Genomic DNA, 18243 nt, shown 5'->3' on the forward strand with positions numbered 1-18243 from the left:
ACTGGCGTTTGCAAATGAGATCACGTTTCGACATCAAGGTATGCATTCTCTGGAGCATGGACAAGTCTATTCCTAGGTTTGTAGATCTCAACATGGGAAGTTTTGGAGCCTTCCATGAAGAACTGGCGTTTGCGTTGTTTCCCACATCGTGCTACAAATGCTACTGAATTGGGCACTATGCTCAAAACTGCCCAATGGCTGTGATTGTCAACAAGCTAGTGGTGAAAACGATGTGGAGGCGAGTTGAAAGAGATCTTAAGAAGCCCCTATATGAATTTCTAAACACGGCTATAGAGCTAGCTAATGACATGATGGGGGATTAGGATGGAACAAAGGAGGATAGTTGCCCGATTTCTTCGAGAAATCGGGAAGAGAAGGAAACTGTCTTCAAGTCGGCACCTCATGACGGGTCTGAAAGACAATCTCAAGAGCTAATAGACACACAGGTGGATCCATCGGAGCAACAATCCATCCTCTCCTGCCCCCCTGAGGGAGAAGTTGACCCTGGACAAGCCCTCACATGAGGAGTAGTCAAGCATTGATACCCACATGCCCGAAGTCATTGTTGAAGCCACTCCATTAGTTACTCTTGACCTCCTACCTCACCTTATCAACACTCAAAATTTTCCACAAGCACTAGTTTGATAAAAAAGAAAAAAAAAGTAGATTCTCTACCTATGGTAAATTATCAGAGTGTCTTCTTCATCCTCAACGTCATCCGACAATCGCATCAGAATGTGATAATCCCAAGGCTTCACATGAGATTTGTTAGTGCAGTGATTCCAATTGTGGTTCATACATGCATCACAAAAGCATGCCAATGGTCTTGTGGCAATGGTAGTTGCATCTTGCCGGTTGTGACCGCGAAAAGCATGCAAGGTGCGAGACTTCTCAACCGTGGCACAATTCCATTTAACCTCCCTGTTTAAATCACCTATTTTGATCTCCCAAGACACACGGGCACATTCCCTTTCTTTTAGAGGATATGATGCTGCCGCTCCCTTTGATAGGTTGGCTTGGCAATAGGCAACCACATCTACACAACACACTTTAAAGTGGCCCCATTAGGCTTCAGCTATTCATGTGTCAATGTTCTTTTAACAACTGCGCATGCACCGTCATGCTCTCCCTTGCCACGTCTCGATCCAAAGAAGAGCCAGCTCATCTCCATTCCTGTCAGTCCAGCATACCTTGCAACAAAATAGAAAGGCCTAGCAGCCTTAAACTGTGAGGCAGCACCATCTGACCAGACCCAGTGGCGTTTTGGAGTGACACCTTCTCTTTGTAACCAGCCGCAATGCAGCATAAAACGATGTTGGACAAACAATGTGTCATGCACTTTGTCATCTGATATGAAGAAGTGGATTGTCTTGACTACTTCCCCTTCCCTGCGGTAGTATGTCATGTGCACAAAAAATGGTTACTTGACTTGAGTGCCAGTGCATGGATTAAATCTCATTTTTCTCCTTGAATGCATAGTTTTCTGCAAAGTCTACAACCGACAAAGGGCCACATCGTGAGGAAATCTAAGAATAAAATCCTTGAACTGTTGTGCTTGCCATCCAACGATATAGTTATGTTTGATAAAAACCTTCAGCTTGGTCTGTAAGAGTTGAAGAAACTCCCAGCACTGCATTTCTTTAGTCACAAGATCTTTTCTCTTTTTTTTTTTGTCTTCAGGCTTCCTTCAATATGCAAATGTTTTATCAAGATATTATTACCTGGGCTTTGTGTCTCTAAGCAGCATGTTTCTAGCTTTTTCACACCACATTTCGTACATTCTCCCATCAAACACTCATTGTTCTAGTAACCAACATCTATCTGCTTCGGGCATAGAACCGACTCCCACAGATGTGTGACACCTTTGAAAGTTTTACATAAAGCCATGCAACCCATGCTAGTTTCATCACCACTGACGCAAACGCTGCATGTACATCTGCATTGGCTCCATGCAGCCCGAATGATGTAGACTGCATATGGTTAAATGTGTCCTTTAAAAAGGATGCACATGATATTCGCAGCAGCAGGTGTATCTATCTTTCAACCGCCGTACAAAAAATGGCTTCATTATCTCAAACATTCTCATACTATTTTGTAATCTGGATGCTTTTCTTTGAATCTGTAGAAGATCTCAACGTGCAATTATGAGAGTTAGAAGGCGGTTATTACGTTAGTTATGCTAATTAGTATACATGCCATGCACGAAAGCATACTGTATGTAGCCAACACTTATAGTATGCTACCTAGCACTTACAGTATGCTTCCATGCACGTGCAGTATGCTAACTAACACATATTGTATACTAAGTAGCACATTTAGTAAGCTAATTGTTACATTTAGTGTGCTAATTAGCACATTTAGTATGCTAACTAGCAAAAAAAGTGCTAACTAGCACATTTAATATGCTAAGTAGCACTTAAAGTATGCTAATTAGCACTCACAATATGCTAATAAGCACATACAGAGTGCTAACTAGCACTAATCATATGCTAGCTAGCACTTACAATATGCTAAGATGCAATTACATTATGCTAACTAGCACCTTGAGTATGTTAACTAGCACTTAATATATGCTAACTAGCACTGACAATATGCTAACTAACACATTCAATATGATAACTGGTACATTCAGTACGCTAAGTAGCACATTCAATTAGCTAATTGGTACATTCGGTGTGCTAATTTGGATATTCAGTATGCTAATTAGCACAACAATGCTAACTAACACAAACAGTGCTAACTAGCACAAATTATGCTAATTATCACTTACAATATGCTCACCAGCACTTAAAGTATGATAATTAGCACTCATAGTATGCTAGTAAGCACATACAGAGTGCTAACTAGCATTGCAATATGCTAAGATGCACTTACATTATGCTAACTAGCACCTTGAGTACAAAGGGGACTTAAACTTAGAATATGCTAACTAGCACTTACAATATGCTAACTATCACCTTGATTACAAAGGGGACTTAAACTTAGAATATGCTAACTAGCACTTACAATATGCTAAGATGCACTTACAATATGCTAGTAAGCACATACAGATTGCTAACGAGCATTACTGTATGCTAAGATGCACTTACATTATGCTAACTAGCATTTATAGTGTGCCTCCAGGTATGGCTTGTATACTAATTAGCATTACTAATTACTAATATGATAAATAACACACTCTATAAGGTGATCAACATATTCAAGATTTGAACTTGCATATATAGTATAGCATGTTCTAGCTAGAATAAACCATAAACAACCACAATGTAAATAACAACCAGTATGCTAACTAAAAAGTTTCACATGCTTTTTAGTGTACTCGAATAATGGTGCTTTGGTTAGATCAATTACCTGAGGTTCATCAAGGAGGTGTACACGGTGCTTTATGTAATTTTTTCTCCCCATCCTCTTTCGACAAACATCTGTTTTGTTGGGGGATACATGGGTCTCTTCCCTCCAAAATGTGTAAACCAGCTCTTTCAATTCATTTGTGATTGTGCTATGACGAGCATGTTTTTGACATGCAGCCAATGAAAACATTCCACAGTCAGCATTTGATGTCACCCGCAATTTAGCCTTGTGCAAGGATCGACGCGGAACTTTAAGGAGTCTTGAGACTTTTGACATATGCATGTTCTCCTTTGAATTCAAAATCATGGACAATTGTGTATGCTTCAAATACAACTCCTCATTACAACTTGGCCGCTTCACAAGCGCCAAGGTGTTACGAACATTGCACATGATCGCACTTCGAATAGTAGACTCCTTTGGACACACTGCTTGCACGACAGGATGATGAAATACTAGATTCCAAATTTCTTGCTTGTATTCTTTACTAATTCCTTCGATCCTCCTCTTGAACAGTGCCACAATCTCAGACAAAATTTTCTTCTTCTTTTCCTCCTCAAAGGCAAGCTCTCAAACCTGAACCTGCTTAAGTTTTATCTTCTCTCGTTGTTTCCTCTTTCTTTGTCTCTCATAATCCTCAATGACAGTAGAAGTTGGGTCGTCCAAGTTCGGATTCATTGTTTGTAAAGGATCCCTTCTGCTACCTTCATCTGCTTCTGTTGAACGCGTAAGTAAACCTACTAGATTAGATTGCAAGGTATAGTTCGCCATAACTGTATGAGATAGGGAGGAAGAGGGCTACACGGAGAGAATGCGAGGCAAAGGGAGAGGGAGAGGGTTGAACGCGTAAGTAAACCTACTAGATTAGATTGCAAGGTATAGTTCGCCATAACTGTATGAGATAGGGAGGAAGTGGGCTACACGGAGAGAATGCGAGGCAAAGGGAGAGGGTGAGACTGTTTGAGAGAGAGAGCTTGTCTTACACAGAGCATGGAGAATGTCGGGAGAGCGAGAGGGAGAGAGAGAGACACACACACACACACACACACACACACACACACACACACACACACACACACACACACACACACACACAGAGGTCATCCACTACACCATGACTTCAGTAATTGAAAAAGATGCCACGTTTGAACTTGGCGTCGAGTAAATTTAACATTAATTTTGGCTAGAGAATGTATGCTAGCAAGCACTACTAACTAGCATTGTTCGAGACAACATTTTTGTGCACGTTAACATGCTTCTACCCTATGATGGGTTGGCCAACCTTATCCGGATGGGAAGCTCCACCTCACGGAGTCGGGTGTGTGAGTTGTAATTTCAAGTTCCTACTCTCTCCGAAAAAAAGAAGAAGCAATTTATTAATAATAAACACGACTTTCTCTCAAACATAAACAGAATGAGTATACTAGACTAATTCTTACTCAAACCTAGTCAATCTATATGACAGTAAATGAGGACTATGCTCTCCTACCAAAACAAATTGAGTTATGAAATAAGATTGCTACCGATTTTCATTTTCAAATTGACCCCATACGCACATTTGAGAGACTCCACAATCATACAACACACTACACTTTTCACACTTCTAGAAGCGGTATTTGCTAAGCATGTGGATCCATGTCACCTAATGGTACACTTTTCAACAATTCACAACAAGACACAAAATGAAGATTCTAAAATATGCCAAAATTTTGGTCTCTAAATTGGAGGTGGTATCGTTTCTAACTTGGGGGTCAAATTTTTTTGTCTCTCAATTGACTCCTTTACCCTAGATGGTTTTGTTGAAACATGCGCATCGTTTTTAACATCAAGAGAGTCAGCCAACGACATTGTCCAAGTTGTTGGCCACTCATGTGTGACACAAGCCTAAGAATAAAGATTCCTTTCCTTCTCCTCCTCAAAGGCATGCCAAAAAGGTAATGGGAAGGGAAAATTACCAAAATACCCGTCTAATTTGTGGAAATTCCCAAAATACCCTTTTATCTATTTTGGTAGATTATTCAAGCTTATCAGTTCTTTATTCTGTTTTGACAAGCAAGATCCGTTTTTGAGTGCTTAGCATGTAATTTGTCACAAATTATCTCGCAAAAAAGGGCAATTATATCTAAAAATAATGAAGCAATTTATCTCCAAAACCTACATAACCTACTCAAATTCTAGTTTTAGTATCTTGTATTGATAGACAATCATTCTTCTTATGAAAGGTACAATTTTTTTATCTTTGGAAAAATTTATTCTCACAACCAGGGGTATTTTGGAAAATTTGAGAGGCATTTTGTGAAATTATGACAAAATATCGGGGGTAATTTGGGAATTTTTGAAATTTGAGGGGTATTTTGGGAATTTCCACAAATTAGAAGGGCATTTTGGTAATTTTCCCTAATGGGAATTAGCGCTCTTCTTTGATAGGCTAAATGGAAAGACGGCAGGGCTGAAAGAGGGCGAATGTGGTGATCGTGGGATCGATCCCCTACCTCGATCCGAGAGCTTGGGCTCAAGTCTCATGTAGCTAAAGACCGTTTGGCACCTAGCGAGGGTCTCCAGAGGGTAAGTACACTCACGGTGTTACGGAGCTTGGAAATGAACTCATGCAAGCAGGCCCAGCGAGAGAGAGAGGTGCAGGTGGATGTCCATCAGGCAGAAGTTGAACTGTAGAGGAGTGCCTGCAAGGCAGCTAGCTAGCTAGCTGCTGCTGCTGGCATATAAAAAATAATAAGCTGCAATGAGAAACCCCACTCGCAGCTCTTAGCAAGTGCGTCTTTAGCAATGAGCAAATTCTCAACTGGGGAATGGGGGTGATCATCACCAGCAATCCTCTCTCTCTCTCTCTCACACACACACACACACACACACACACACACACACACACACACCCAGCCCCCTAGAAAGTTCATTCTTAGCTGCTTGGCACCCATGGACATGAAGAGGAGCTTCAAACAAATCACACCAGCATAGCTTTCTGGGCTTACTTCAACTGCACAAGCTTGGGCATCTTGTTGCCTTGTGTTCCTAAGGTCTCGCCCGCCCAAACGGCTGCACCTCTATGCTCAAGAGCCGGATGCCCGCCCAAATGGCTGCACCGCTATGCTCAAGAGCCGGATTCGCACCCATGTGTTGAGGCCAAAAATTGAAGAGGCTAGGGTGAATTCATTACCATTCATCTTCTAATGTGCCACTCTCTTATGCTTTCCATCCTCTTAAATCCATGAGCTTCATTTCATGACCACAAAAGAAGAGGCCAAAGGTTTCCATGTGCAAATATGCAGCAACTTGTATATCTCTTGCTGAAGGTTCTAACATATTTGCTGATAAGATGCAGCCCGCTGACTGCGGTAGAAGGACGTCATTTTCACCATGGTGTGATGCCTCCCACATCCAATCCCGCGCAGCTACGAGGAGGAGGCACAAGTGTAAATATATCATCTCCTACACAAGCACCTTCCCCCCAAGAAGCAAGACTAGAAAATGTGAATGGCACCCTTGATCCTTCACAGGCACAAGCCCTACACTCACTTGGCATTGCAACAGGCCCAGACCCTTGCAACACCGAGTCGCACCATACTCTCATATGCGACCGAGGTGTGCCGTATAGGCACCTCCTCTCTTTGCACTTGGAATATTGTACAGAGGGTGCCATCTTGCCATCATCTGCTTGGCTTCAACTCTCCTCTCTCCAAGCCTTAAATTTTGAAGAGTGTCCAGCAAGGCCTTTTCATGTGCCTCTTGCTCTGGCACACTCTCTTGAGTCCCTCACCATCATTGCGAGCTTCGGAAGGTCTGTCTCGAATGTGATGGCCCCTCCCCTGCCAGGATCATGGCTTGGAAGCTTCTACAACCTTGTGGAAATTTCTGTATCAGATGTTCAAGTGAACGCAAGCGGCCTGCATGCTATGGTTTCTGGAATGAAGAACCTGCAGCGTGTCTCGATCATGCATACTAATCTAAGAGGCGTGCTTCCATCAGCATGGCCCTCAGAGAGAGTTTCTCAGCTGCATTTGTCCAATAATGAGCTGGGGGGCCATATCCCACCTTCAATGGCAGAGCTTGCAGAGCTGCAGTCCCTGGATCTGAGCTTCAATGGCTTGCAAGGGGAGCTGCCAGAAGAGCTAGGGACATTACAGAACCTTCAATACCTAAGCTTGTCATCCAACCAATTAAGTGGGCAAATACCCAACCTCGTCCAAAACCTAAGCTCTCTTGTATACCTTGATCTGAGTAATAACCAGTTCTCAGGTTCGATCCCCAGCTTCTTCACAAACATGCCAAATTTGAGGTACATAGACATGAGGGCGAACAAATTGGAGGGAGAGGTGCCATTTACAGAGAGCTTTTTGCAAGGGTTGAACAGCTTGAAGCTGGGTGGGAACCCCGGCTTGTGCTACAACAAGAGCATTATTGTGATGAGCGTGGCGCTTGTAGAAGGGGTGATGGAGTGTGAGAGGGAGTGGCCAGCTGCAGATGCGCCATCGCCTTTCAACACAGCAGAGCCTGATGATGATGATGCCGATGATACTTTCAGTGCGATGCACATAAGGCAGAGAGGGCCTAACAAGGCTATTATCCTCATCGCTTTGGCTCTCTCGTGTACCGTCGGCGCCATCCTCACTGCCACCTTGCTTACCAAACGCTGCCCTTCCAAGCCCTAGCTAACGGCCTGAGTTCGAATCCCATATGACCCAATATAAATATTGCTAAGAGAGATAAGGTCTTGAGCTCAAATCCCATATATGAAGCTAGCAATGAATGAATTTGGGTCTCTCTCGTAGAGGACAAATGTCTTCAATTCAAAAATCCTTATGTGCATGTCTCCTCCTCCTTTTGTCCTCTGCTAACAATGGATCAATATGCATCAATATGCGTCTCTTTGGATTGGATATGGTTAAGAGGACTAGGTCCTAAGTTCAAAGTCCATATGGGGTCTCCTCCCTGTCCGCCCATTTTTTTTTCTCCTTTGAAGCTAGCAGTGGATCAATATGGGGCTCTCTAAATATAGTTTAGAGGACAAGGTCTTGAGCTCAAAACTCATGTATGTATCTCTTTGTGTTGCCTCCCATCTTACATACATTTGAATCATCTTATTTACTGTTTGCTTGTGATATCATATTATTGAGTGGTTTGAGAGGACAAATGTCTTCAATTCAAAAACCCTTATGTGCATGTCTCCTCCTCCTCTGCTAACAATGGATCAATATGTATCAATATGCGTCTCGTCGGATTGGATATGATTAAGAGGACAAGGTCCTAAGTTCAAAGCCCATATGGGGGCTCCTCCCTATCTACCCTTTTTTCCCTCCTTTGAAGCTAGGCGCAGTGGATCAATATAGGGCTCTCTAAATATGGTTCAGAGGACAAGGTCTTGAGCTCAAAACTCATGTATGTATCTCTTTGTGTTGCCTCCCATCTTACATACATTTGAATAATCTTATTTACTGTTTGCTTGTGAAATTATATAACTTCACAAATTCTTCCTCACATGGATTGTCATATGATACATTCCCATCTCATTATCATCTTGCTCATTGGTTTGCTCGATGTGATCATAGATGCATTCACATACATATATGTATAATATGCTTGAGTGGACCTCGAGGATGATCTATGGATGCTCTAAACAATGTTTGCAAGTGCATTAGATGCTTTCCTTATCCATTTTATGTAAACTTTCCAACATATATAAATACCATTTAATGAGCAAAAATGCAAGAATGTGTCAACAATTGAATGAGTTACAAAATAATGTGCTCCGGGGAAGAGGAAGGAGGGGGTAGCCACTCCACTCTGAAAAATAAAAAAAATATCATAGACACAAGCATTTGAAGGGGTATAGGGAAGGATGGGTCACGGGCTAGCCATGCCACTCAGAAGAGTCAAAAAAATCTTGTAGACACAAGCATTTAGGCCTAAAGGGGTATAGAGAGTAAATCTTTGATGAAGACAATAGAGTAGACAACATCCACAAGCCATAGGTTTTAAGGACCACTTTCATATTAAGGACAATTAACAAGTGCTGAGAGGAGATATTGTATCATATGGAGCCTCCTTGGACTATAGAGACCCACTAGTATCTTGTACCAAAGTTGTCATGTGAAGTTAGTGAATAGATGTCCAATTTAGGGATGGATTTGATAGTAAAGGGACTCCTTAATGAGAGATTGAAGGTTGAAAAGCTTATCATATCATGTCCTTTGCTAATGTAATGAAGCTACAATAATTGTGATACTAAAAGTATGTCGCACCTTCTTTGTAAGATCCTTGATATTATAGGTACGAGTATTGCCGGCCACCTTCGGCGATCTCGCTCTCTCTCTCTCTTCCGCTCCCCTTCATCTCACTTGGCGTTTAGCTTTCATCTCGCAGAGAGAAACACGTGTAAAGGGTTATGTGCTCTGCCATATTATGTTAGTAGATTTTAGAAAAGATCTAGATTAATTTTGATTGCTATTTTAGATTTTGACTTTTGTTCCTTAGTTGCTTTTGTGGTTTTTATAATAAGCTATCAGTTTACATTTAAACAATGCTAAATGTATTTGAACATTCCTCGTATTCAAGGGTTTTTATAGCAAAGGCTTAAAATAATGTCTTTTGGTCAAAATAGGAAAATCAACTTGCTTTTATGTGAAAGTGCGGTTATATAATTTCCCAAATTTCTATGTTCAACTTGGTCTCCCGATAAGTCCCAAAATTGCTAGACGGTAGTTGTGATGGTTGTGAATATATAGAAATCCCTTGGTTGGGCTTCCCTCCTTTGGCATAAGAGGATGGTTCGAATGACCTAGGGAATCAAAGTCTCAAATGAAAGGGAGATTACATATATTTTTCTAGGTTGTTTACAAAGGAATGTATTCATTTTTTTGACTGGTTGTATTTGGAAATTTGTATAATAAGTTGATTGACTGCTTTAATGAATTACATAGCTAACAAAATTGGTATCAAAGTAGGCTTTTGTATCCAGGGAAACATCACTAGCAACATTTCGGCTCACATTCTTTCGATTTGGGTGCTTTTGGTTGAGCATTCGTAGGGCCAACATAACCTTTGAATGAGATCTTTGAACTTGAGGCTGTCAATACTTAGATCTGGGCTCATTTTCATCTCCATTTCTGCTACCAGCAGTAATGTGCAGACTTTGGGTAGGAATTTTTTTCCTTTTGTGCAAGAAACTTCATCCGTTTGCGAATTTTTTCTTTGATACAGGTTGCATCAGGTTTAGTCACCACCCACCATGGCTGAGAACAATGTTTTTTTTTTGGCATGATGTCAACTGAGAACAAACTCTGCATGGGGACAACTACCCACTTTGGGCATATATGATGCAACACATTCTTATTGTTGCAAAGGGTGTTTTGAACATTGTGTAGGGTTATGATGTAAGACTGAGTTCTATGGATACATGTTTTGTGGATGATGGTGCACTTTTTGTTAAGCGTTTCATTACTCCAAAGATTTTTAAAGCACACCACCTTTTTTTTGTGCGGGTACAAATTTAGGAAATGTTTTTCACCTACCACTATAAGAGGATAATCCATGCATGAGTGGATCAATGATTAGGAACAATAACCATTAAATCATTCCTAATTTCTCATTCTTTCTCTCTCTCTCTCTCTCTCTATTAATCATATACCAAGAAAACAAGAAATCTCACACCAACACCTACGAGCTAATCACACACCAACAACAAGCATTATTACCGCGTGTTCACAAAAATCACGGGAAGAAAAGAAGGCTCTACTTTTCACAACATTCGTAAATCCCTACAAATAGAGGAGGTATGCGTGATCAATGCATTTTTTCTATTTTCATTATTGCGTGTGTGTATACAGTGTGTATGTGTGTGTGCGTGGCGGTAAAAAACAACAGGGAAGGGGGGGGATTAGGTATTTACTGTGCATTGAAGAGTTGGTTGCCAACGAGGTTAAACGTCCAATTTCGTTCGTGGATAACCCCACTCCAAAATCGTCTTCGTAATCGATCCGAATAGAATGTATATGTGTGTGTGTGTGCTTTGATCGTAGTGTGTTTGTGGGTGTGTGTGTGTGTGAGGGAGGAGGGGAGAGATAGACAAAGGAGAGAGAGGTAGAGGATGTGGGAGGTAGAGTGGGGAGGGTGAGCAAAGATGCAGGTGTGATGGCGGGAAGAGAAAGGCAAAATATGCCGCAAATAAGTGGCATAGCCCTTCTCTCTTTTTTTTAGGCGCCAGTGATGATTACCGTGGATACTACCGCGTTCATTACTACAAGTATTACCGCGTTGTGTCATTTTAAACGGATACAAACATATAGGAGGTGGGGGGGGGGGGGGGGGGGGGGGGGGGTATGAACCATCCCCCTCTACCCTTAGATCACCATAATTTCATACATCATTTAAAAAAAAATAATTCTTTTCTTTTTTTGAATTGATAGTATTGAATATTTTATACTAACATGCACTTAAATAATTGACATATGTTTATCTGTAGCACTTTTAGAGATTTTTAATATAATTTTTTATTTCTTTTGTATTATTTGTGATTAAAAAGTAAGCCATTTAGTAGAAGTTCTGATGCACTTTACTTTTAAAAGTGTAGCACTCATGGTGTGTGTTTGATGGTGGTGCGCTGGAGCTATTGGGAGAATTAGGCATGGCGCATGGTGACCCTCATACTAGCTCTCCTTCGACAATTCCTCCTCTGGCGTCTCAGGAGCACTTTGAGTTAGAGGATAAGTACATGTTCGACATGTGTGATGAGTTACTGGCTCATAAATGCGACGTGTGCGAGGAGGATTGTCAGCCTTGCACCTGATGGGGACAACAAAGGACAAATTGCTAACGAGTGCCCAAACACCTCTTTAAGATGGTGCATAGTACTTGGTGCTCCGGGCATCGTTTGGAAGTCCTCAACTTGCAAGAAAAATTTGGTTGGAGCAATGCAAGTGTAGGTGCACTCCTTAGGTAAGTTTGTTATATGGCTTTTTATACATCTCTCGCGTCATGGTCCTTGCTTGCAATTGTATTAATACACTATTTTGTTGTATTTTGATGGAAAAAATATTGCCAAAAGATCACCACATGCCTTCGGATCATTGACGAGTTAGATTGTATGTCACTGCACTTGGCATGGAGTATGAGCGGATCCATGCGTGCATCAACAACTCCATACTATACCACAATGAGCATGCAAATTCTACCTCATGTCCTGTGTGCGGGAAGCATGCTACAAGACCAGAGTGAGCGGAACGCATCTACCCCGCAAGGTATTGAGACATTTTCCATTAATCCCTCGCATTCATTACATGTTTAAAAGCAAGTCTCTCGTAGAGCTTCTCACGTGGCATGCCAACCACCGCTCAAATGGTGGAATGATGTGTGCTTGTTGATTCACCTGCATGGAGGGATATCAAAACATAATGGCCAAAGTTTGGGTTGGAGCCTCGACACTTGAGGCTTGGGTTAGCAAGTGATGATGTCAACCCCTTTGGCACTTAGTCTACTTCATGGAGCACTTGGCCTATGGTGATCGTCAACTACAATATCCCTCTTTCTATTCTCTCTATTGTTTGTTTTTTAGGACACATATGATTTGTGTGTATGACTTTCTGTCACTTCCCCTTCCTCTAATTTACATTGTAGCTCATTCTGCCGGTGAGTATGTGCATATTCCTGGACAAGAAAGTGAGGAATAGAGCTAGTAAGGTACACCACAAGACTCCACTCAACTACACTTTTTTTTTTTTGTACACAATAACATCAACTAGCACTTAGTGTATTCTTGTGTGTTTTCCTGCATATTTGTGAGCTCCAAGGAAATTGAAACATATACTATCCGTATTGCTCAAACACTTACCACAGAAATTGTGTGTGCCATTGAGGATGCATTTCCTTGATCGGTTCCTCTTAGTCAAATCCACCTCTTGGTTCACGTGGTTGAGGAGATCACTATCTGCAGAGTAGTGCACCCACGATGATGTTATTTTTTGAGAGGTTTTTTAAGACTCTCAAAGCTTTTGTGGGATACGATATCAACCAGAGGCATGTATGGCTGAAGGGTGGATCGTGCAAGAGGAATTTGTTTACATCTCAGAGTATTTGGTACAAGTTTATCCGTCAATGCCTCGCATGTGGTTAGACGAAGAGGATGCAAGGATGAATTCACACTTTCCAAGTGGAAAGGGAAAATTATTTGACATGGATATGAATCTATCCTGAGTGGTCAATAATGTTTCTATTCTCAATGCAAAGGTTATGACCAAGTGGTTGGAGAATGGCAAAGGCAACGTGTTTGAAGGAGAGAGAAGCATGGACACAAGTACATGGAGGAAAGAGGGCACCCCCAATGCCTAAAAACCTTGCATGTTTCCCAGATCTCATTAGTGTGGAGTGGATTCATGAGAGAATGACCAAAGCAAAAGCGCATGGAGAAGACATCACCGACAAAGAATGGGTGTATGCATGAGGTTGCGTACCAAAGGTAGAGTACTCATATACCTAAACCATATTGTATAGTTTTTTCTTGATTTTATCTTTGTAATTGATAAAAGATATTTTCTTATTTTGTAGTGCCTTTTCTTCATCTCTATGTGGTCAAAGGGTCATCAATTTTGTACGTGCCACATTGACGAGCATAGAACCACTATGGATTGTGGCATCATGGGCAACTTTTACACAGATAGTGATGAAGCCAGGTACTGTGAACTATTGAAAGGATACAAAAGGTTAATTATAGAACCTTTCATACCTTTATCTTAAAGTGCAAGTGGTTTGCAAATGTGTCTAGACGGCATGAGAATGGCCTCTACATAGTGTCCTCTAGTGTGCATCACATAAGGAGGTATGGAAATTTAGTTTTGCCACGCAATTGTGAGCAGGTGAGTGACTACCTTTTTTATTCTTATTTGCTTATAAAATTAATTATACCAATGTTACTCATTTTGATCTTCTCTTCTATAGGTCATCTATATCCCAGCCTCGGGGGGTTCACTATGTGTAAAACTACCATATCACGTGCGTTCAAAACATGTTTGTAAAACCCCTCATCTGTGAATTTTGTTAGGAATATAATGTACCCTTTTCTTTTAAAATCTGTAAGTTTTTTTCAAATTTGAAAAAATAATGCCCTTGTGTATATATATTTTTGTAAGTATCAAGAACTTTAATACCCTTCTATTGAACTCACGTGATAGGTTTCATTTTTATTAGGTGACCTCCACGGGATCCCAGCAATCCACCATCCAAAACTTTGGTTTGTAATTCCCATAACACCTTGGGGGAGAACCATTTTTGCCAGTAATGAAGTGGAGACCATCTTTGACCCTCTTCCACCTCCTACTTTGGATGAGGGGGAGACAGAGGAGAGGGAGACGATGATTAAAGTCCGGCGGGCGGAAGTCTTAGCGAGGATGATTGCCATGATGATGATGATGATGATGATGAGATGGAGGATGACAAATTCGAAGATGATGAAGCCAACACATCCACAAACGACAATTTTATTTCTCTCTTTATTGATTTAAGAGCCATGGGCTTGGAATTGGATGACATTTCTTGTAGGGATTTTTTGGAAGATGATTCATAAAAATTATGTATAATTTAAGTTAGGAAATTTTTTGTCGTGTCATCCATTCATCTCTCTCTCCCCCTTCTTTCTCTCTCTAACTTTGTGAAGCATGCTAAATTATGTTAATCTTATGTTAATTGTGGTAGTGATTAATTTAATTGATAACAAAAGTGTAGACCATGTACACATTGCTGCAAAATAAAACTTGAGGAAACTAACGTAGGTGCTACCGTATCGTAAAATGTGGACACACTTCACTATATCATACCCATGCCTCGACAAAGATGTCATCCATGTTTAGCTTCTCATCCCATACAATGCTTGCTTTACATGGAGCCGCATGCACTACTTTAGGATGGAGCAGGCCCTTTGTAGTTTCATGTTGATAACTATTGTTCCATGTTTTTGTACTTTTTTATTACTAGTGTGGCCAGTGGCCTTCGACTGCCTCTCTCTCTATAGCGTGCACTGTTCTCAACGTTACTGGATCAGCTAGGGAGCCACACTACCGGATGAGGTAAACTGCGCTACGTGGCCCCCTGAATGTCTATCTGCTTAATATATAGTATAGATTTTAAAATTTCATATAATGTTCTTTGATTTTTATTAAGGGGAGGGAAACACCAAAACAAAGCAAAACACTAAAAGTTGAATGTTTTAGATAAAATTTGAATGTTTAGGCGCTAAAGCGGGTTTCGAGAATAGTCGCTATAATTTTGCGGCAATAACGAGGCAAATGTCGCGATAATGAGCGCGCAAATAAGCATGGTAATATTTGAAATGAACCCCCCCCCCCCGCTTGCCCTCCTCTCTCTTCCCTCCCAGTTGGATTTTGGACTTTCTCTCTACAAATCACGGTAAAAGGCCGTGATATACAATTAGAGATTTTCATAGTGATATACGTGAAGAGCTAGTGTCCAAGGTTATGCACAAAGAGGATGATATGGATGTATTTAGAGCCCAAGGTTATGCATGAGAAGGATGAGTAAAGATATCAATGAGTAGTTAATGCAATTGGTGAGCTCACATGATTGTAATCTTGTGAAAACAGTTCTTGATGCTTTGCCAAATTCTGCTCTGACTTTTGCCTCCACATTTAGGCTTGTGATAGAGTGTAAAATTGATGATAGAAAGTTTGATGGTCTTATCTCTGTATTGTTGCAAGGAGCCCTATTTAAAAATATAGGGCTAAGTAGTGTGTTGTTGAATAGGCATTTGTGGTTGTACATCAAAAGAAGAATGCTACTGTTGCCACTTTCAATGTGTTCTATAGGTAATATGCTTGCCTCCACAACTATTGCTTCTTCAAACAACAACATGCCAAAGAAGTCTAGTGATAAAGGTAAGAAGAAGTTGAAATGTCATCACTATAGGGAAAATATGAAATCAAAGGCACTAGGAAGAAAGAGTGAAATGCACCCATTGCAAATGCTTCTACCAATGCAAATTTAGCAAACATTTTGTAAGATGTAGAATGGTCTCTTAGTGTGCAATGCCAATATGACCCATTGTTCATAATGCATGTATTGAAAAAGCTATGGATCATGTGTGGTACTTTGAAAATGGTGCAACTAAGCATATTATTCTCATCTTGATTTGTTCACTTCTCTTGAGACTGTCCTAAGGGAATATTGTCATGGATAATATCAAGGAATTGGAAAGATTGTGCCTACTTACAAAGTGTATATGGTACATTATTGGATTTTTTGTTACCATATATGTGGTAGTGGTGTATGTGAACACACGTATGATTGCCAGGGCATTTTTCCCTCACTAGAAGGGGTTTTTCCCCGTGCATTGCATATATGCCCATTATTCTAGGGCTAACTTATCTTTCTATTGTGCACTATGCGTTGCACCCTCTATTGTGTGCTTTGAACTTCTTCATATTCTCCATTCTATGTGTGCATCCTTGAAACCCTAATTTCAACAATTGGTATAATAGCAAGTTGTGTCCTCCTGGGCTTACTTTCCAGTATTGCCAACACGTGCCTGCTCACTTTCCCTGATTTGGGTGAACTTTGGTGAGCGTCAGCAGATCAATTATTGGGACAACTCATAGTGCTTGGTTTGCTCAAAATCTTAATTCATCTCATTTCCATCTTTTTTTTCCACTACAAGTAGTACTATGCAGGCAATTGTGTCCTTTTGTGCAATATTATTTTCAATGCAATTTTTTGCAAAATAGGTCCCTTACAGTCCTCTTTGGGTTGTGCAATATAGAACGTGTTAGTCCTGCTTTGTTTTCCTCATTCTAAGTAGTCTTTACATTGGTGCAATTACTCGTGATGGATGGCAACAACATATATATTTTCTAGATGTTTGCTACTAAGGTTAAATTGGATGGGGATAACTACCCAATGTGGGCTTACATAATGACACATTTGGAATTTTGTGCATGGCATTGATGTAGTTCCTTCTGGTTTTGTTGAGAATGTTGCAAGTTCTAGCAGGTCTATCGTTGCTAGAGTTGTTTTTCCTATGACTAAGCAGGCTCCTTGGGATGTTAGAGATGCGTAGGACCATGGTTGATTACATTATCTATGAAGCGCACTATTCCTCCTCACATTCATTCGATAAAATCAGTGAAACATGCTTGGGATACTCTAATTGATCTCTATGCAAGTTGCAATGAGGCTAAAATGCATTGCTGCGTAAAGACTTGGAGTCTAAGATTATGCAAGAGGAAGATGACATGGACACTTTTATTACTGGTATCAATGATATTAATGAGCAACACATTTCTATAGGTGAAGTCATTCTGACAGTTCACTTGTGTAGAGTATTCTCGATGCATTGCTAGATTCTTACCAAACTTTTGCTATTACTTGAAGACTTATGACCGAAGGAACCCCTCAAGCTCTTAATTTTGATGAATTATGCACATTGCTATTGTAAGATTCACTTTCATGAAACAATAGGGTGTGCAGTTGAATAGGTTTTTGTTGCTGAAGGTGATTAGCAATGTAGCCACTTCTCATGGTTGTTTAGTGAGCAGCAAATCACTTTTTTCTAATGCTTCTGCTGCTGACAGGACCTTGTCTGGGAATTTTTGGAAAAAGGACAAGAAAAAGATGTGTTGTCATTATTGCAAGGCTAATGATCACTTGATAAAGAAATATCCTAAGTTGAAGGCAAAAGAGGTCAAGAAGAAAGAGGTGGGATTCACAACAAGTGCAACTATTGTTGAATCTTTTGGGAAAGGAGATTGTGATGCGGATGTAGATGCAAAGTGGACATTTAGTGCAGATTGTATTTATGATCCTTCTATCCATGATGCATGTATATCATTTGATATAGAACCATGTGTAATAATGGTGCTACAAAGAGCATTACTTCACATTGTG

General features: G+C 40.6%; 2 protein-coding genes across 8 annotated transcripts in view; both read left to right on the forward strand.

Annotated features, from left to right (window-relative positions):
* Positions 1–14950, forward strand: part of LOC147450389 (uncharacterized) — a 36464-nt gene extending 21514 nt beyond the window's left edge. The window contains exons 2-8 of one of the 7 annotated variants that reach the window (XR_015189126.1): positions 11930–12294; positions 12404–12596; positions 13582–13810; positions 13900–14024; positions 14117–14207; positions 14290–14343; positions 14539–14950. Coding sequence is in view for 2 of the 7 variants with exons in the window: in XM_086519636.1 (XP_086375762.1) it covers positions 13918–14024; positions 14117–14207; positions 14290–14358; positions 14539–14589 (318 nt within the window). In the remaining 5 variants the exon portion in view is untranslated. Of the gene's footprint in view, positions 1–11924; positions 12597–13369; positions 13811–13899; positions 14025–14116; positions 14208–14289; positions 14359–14538 lie in introns of all 7 variants that reach the window. The other 6 variants (XR_015189125.1, XR_015189127.1, XR_015189124.1 and 3 more) reach the window with 6 other exon arrangements.
* Positions 5994–9049, forward strand: LOC147450391 (receptor-like protein 51). Its single transcript, XM_086519634.1, has one exon. The coding sequence runs from the start codon at positions 6627–6629 to the stop codon at positions 8010–8012; it is 1386 nt and encodes a 461-aa protein (XP_086375760.1). The 5' UTR covers positions 5994–6626; the 3' UTR covers positions 8013–9049.
* Positions 14951–18243: the final 3293 nt, after the last annotated feature.

The sequence above is a fragment of the Adiantum capillus-veneris genome, chromosome 9, assembly GCF_014529385.1.
Source record: "Adiantum capillus-veneris isolate H3 chromosome 9, ASM1452938v2, whole genome shotgun sequence".
Taxonomy (NCBI): domain Eukaryota; kingdom Viridiplantae; phylum Streptophyta; class Polypodiopsida; order Polypodiales; family Pteridaceae; genus Adiantum; species Adiantum capillus-veneris.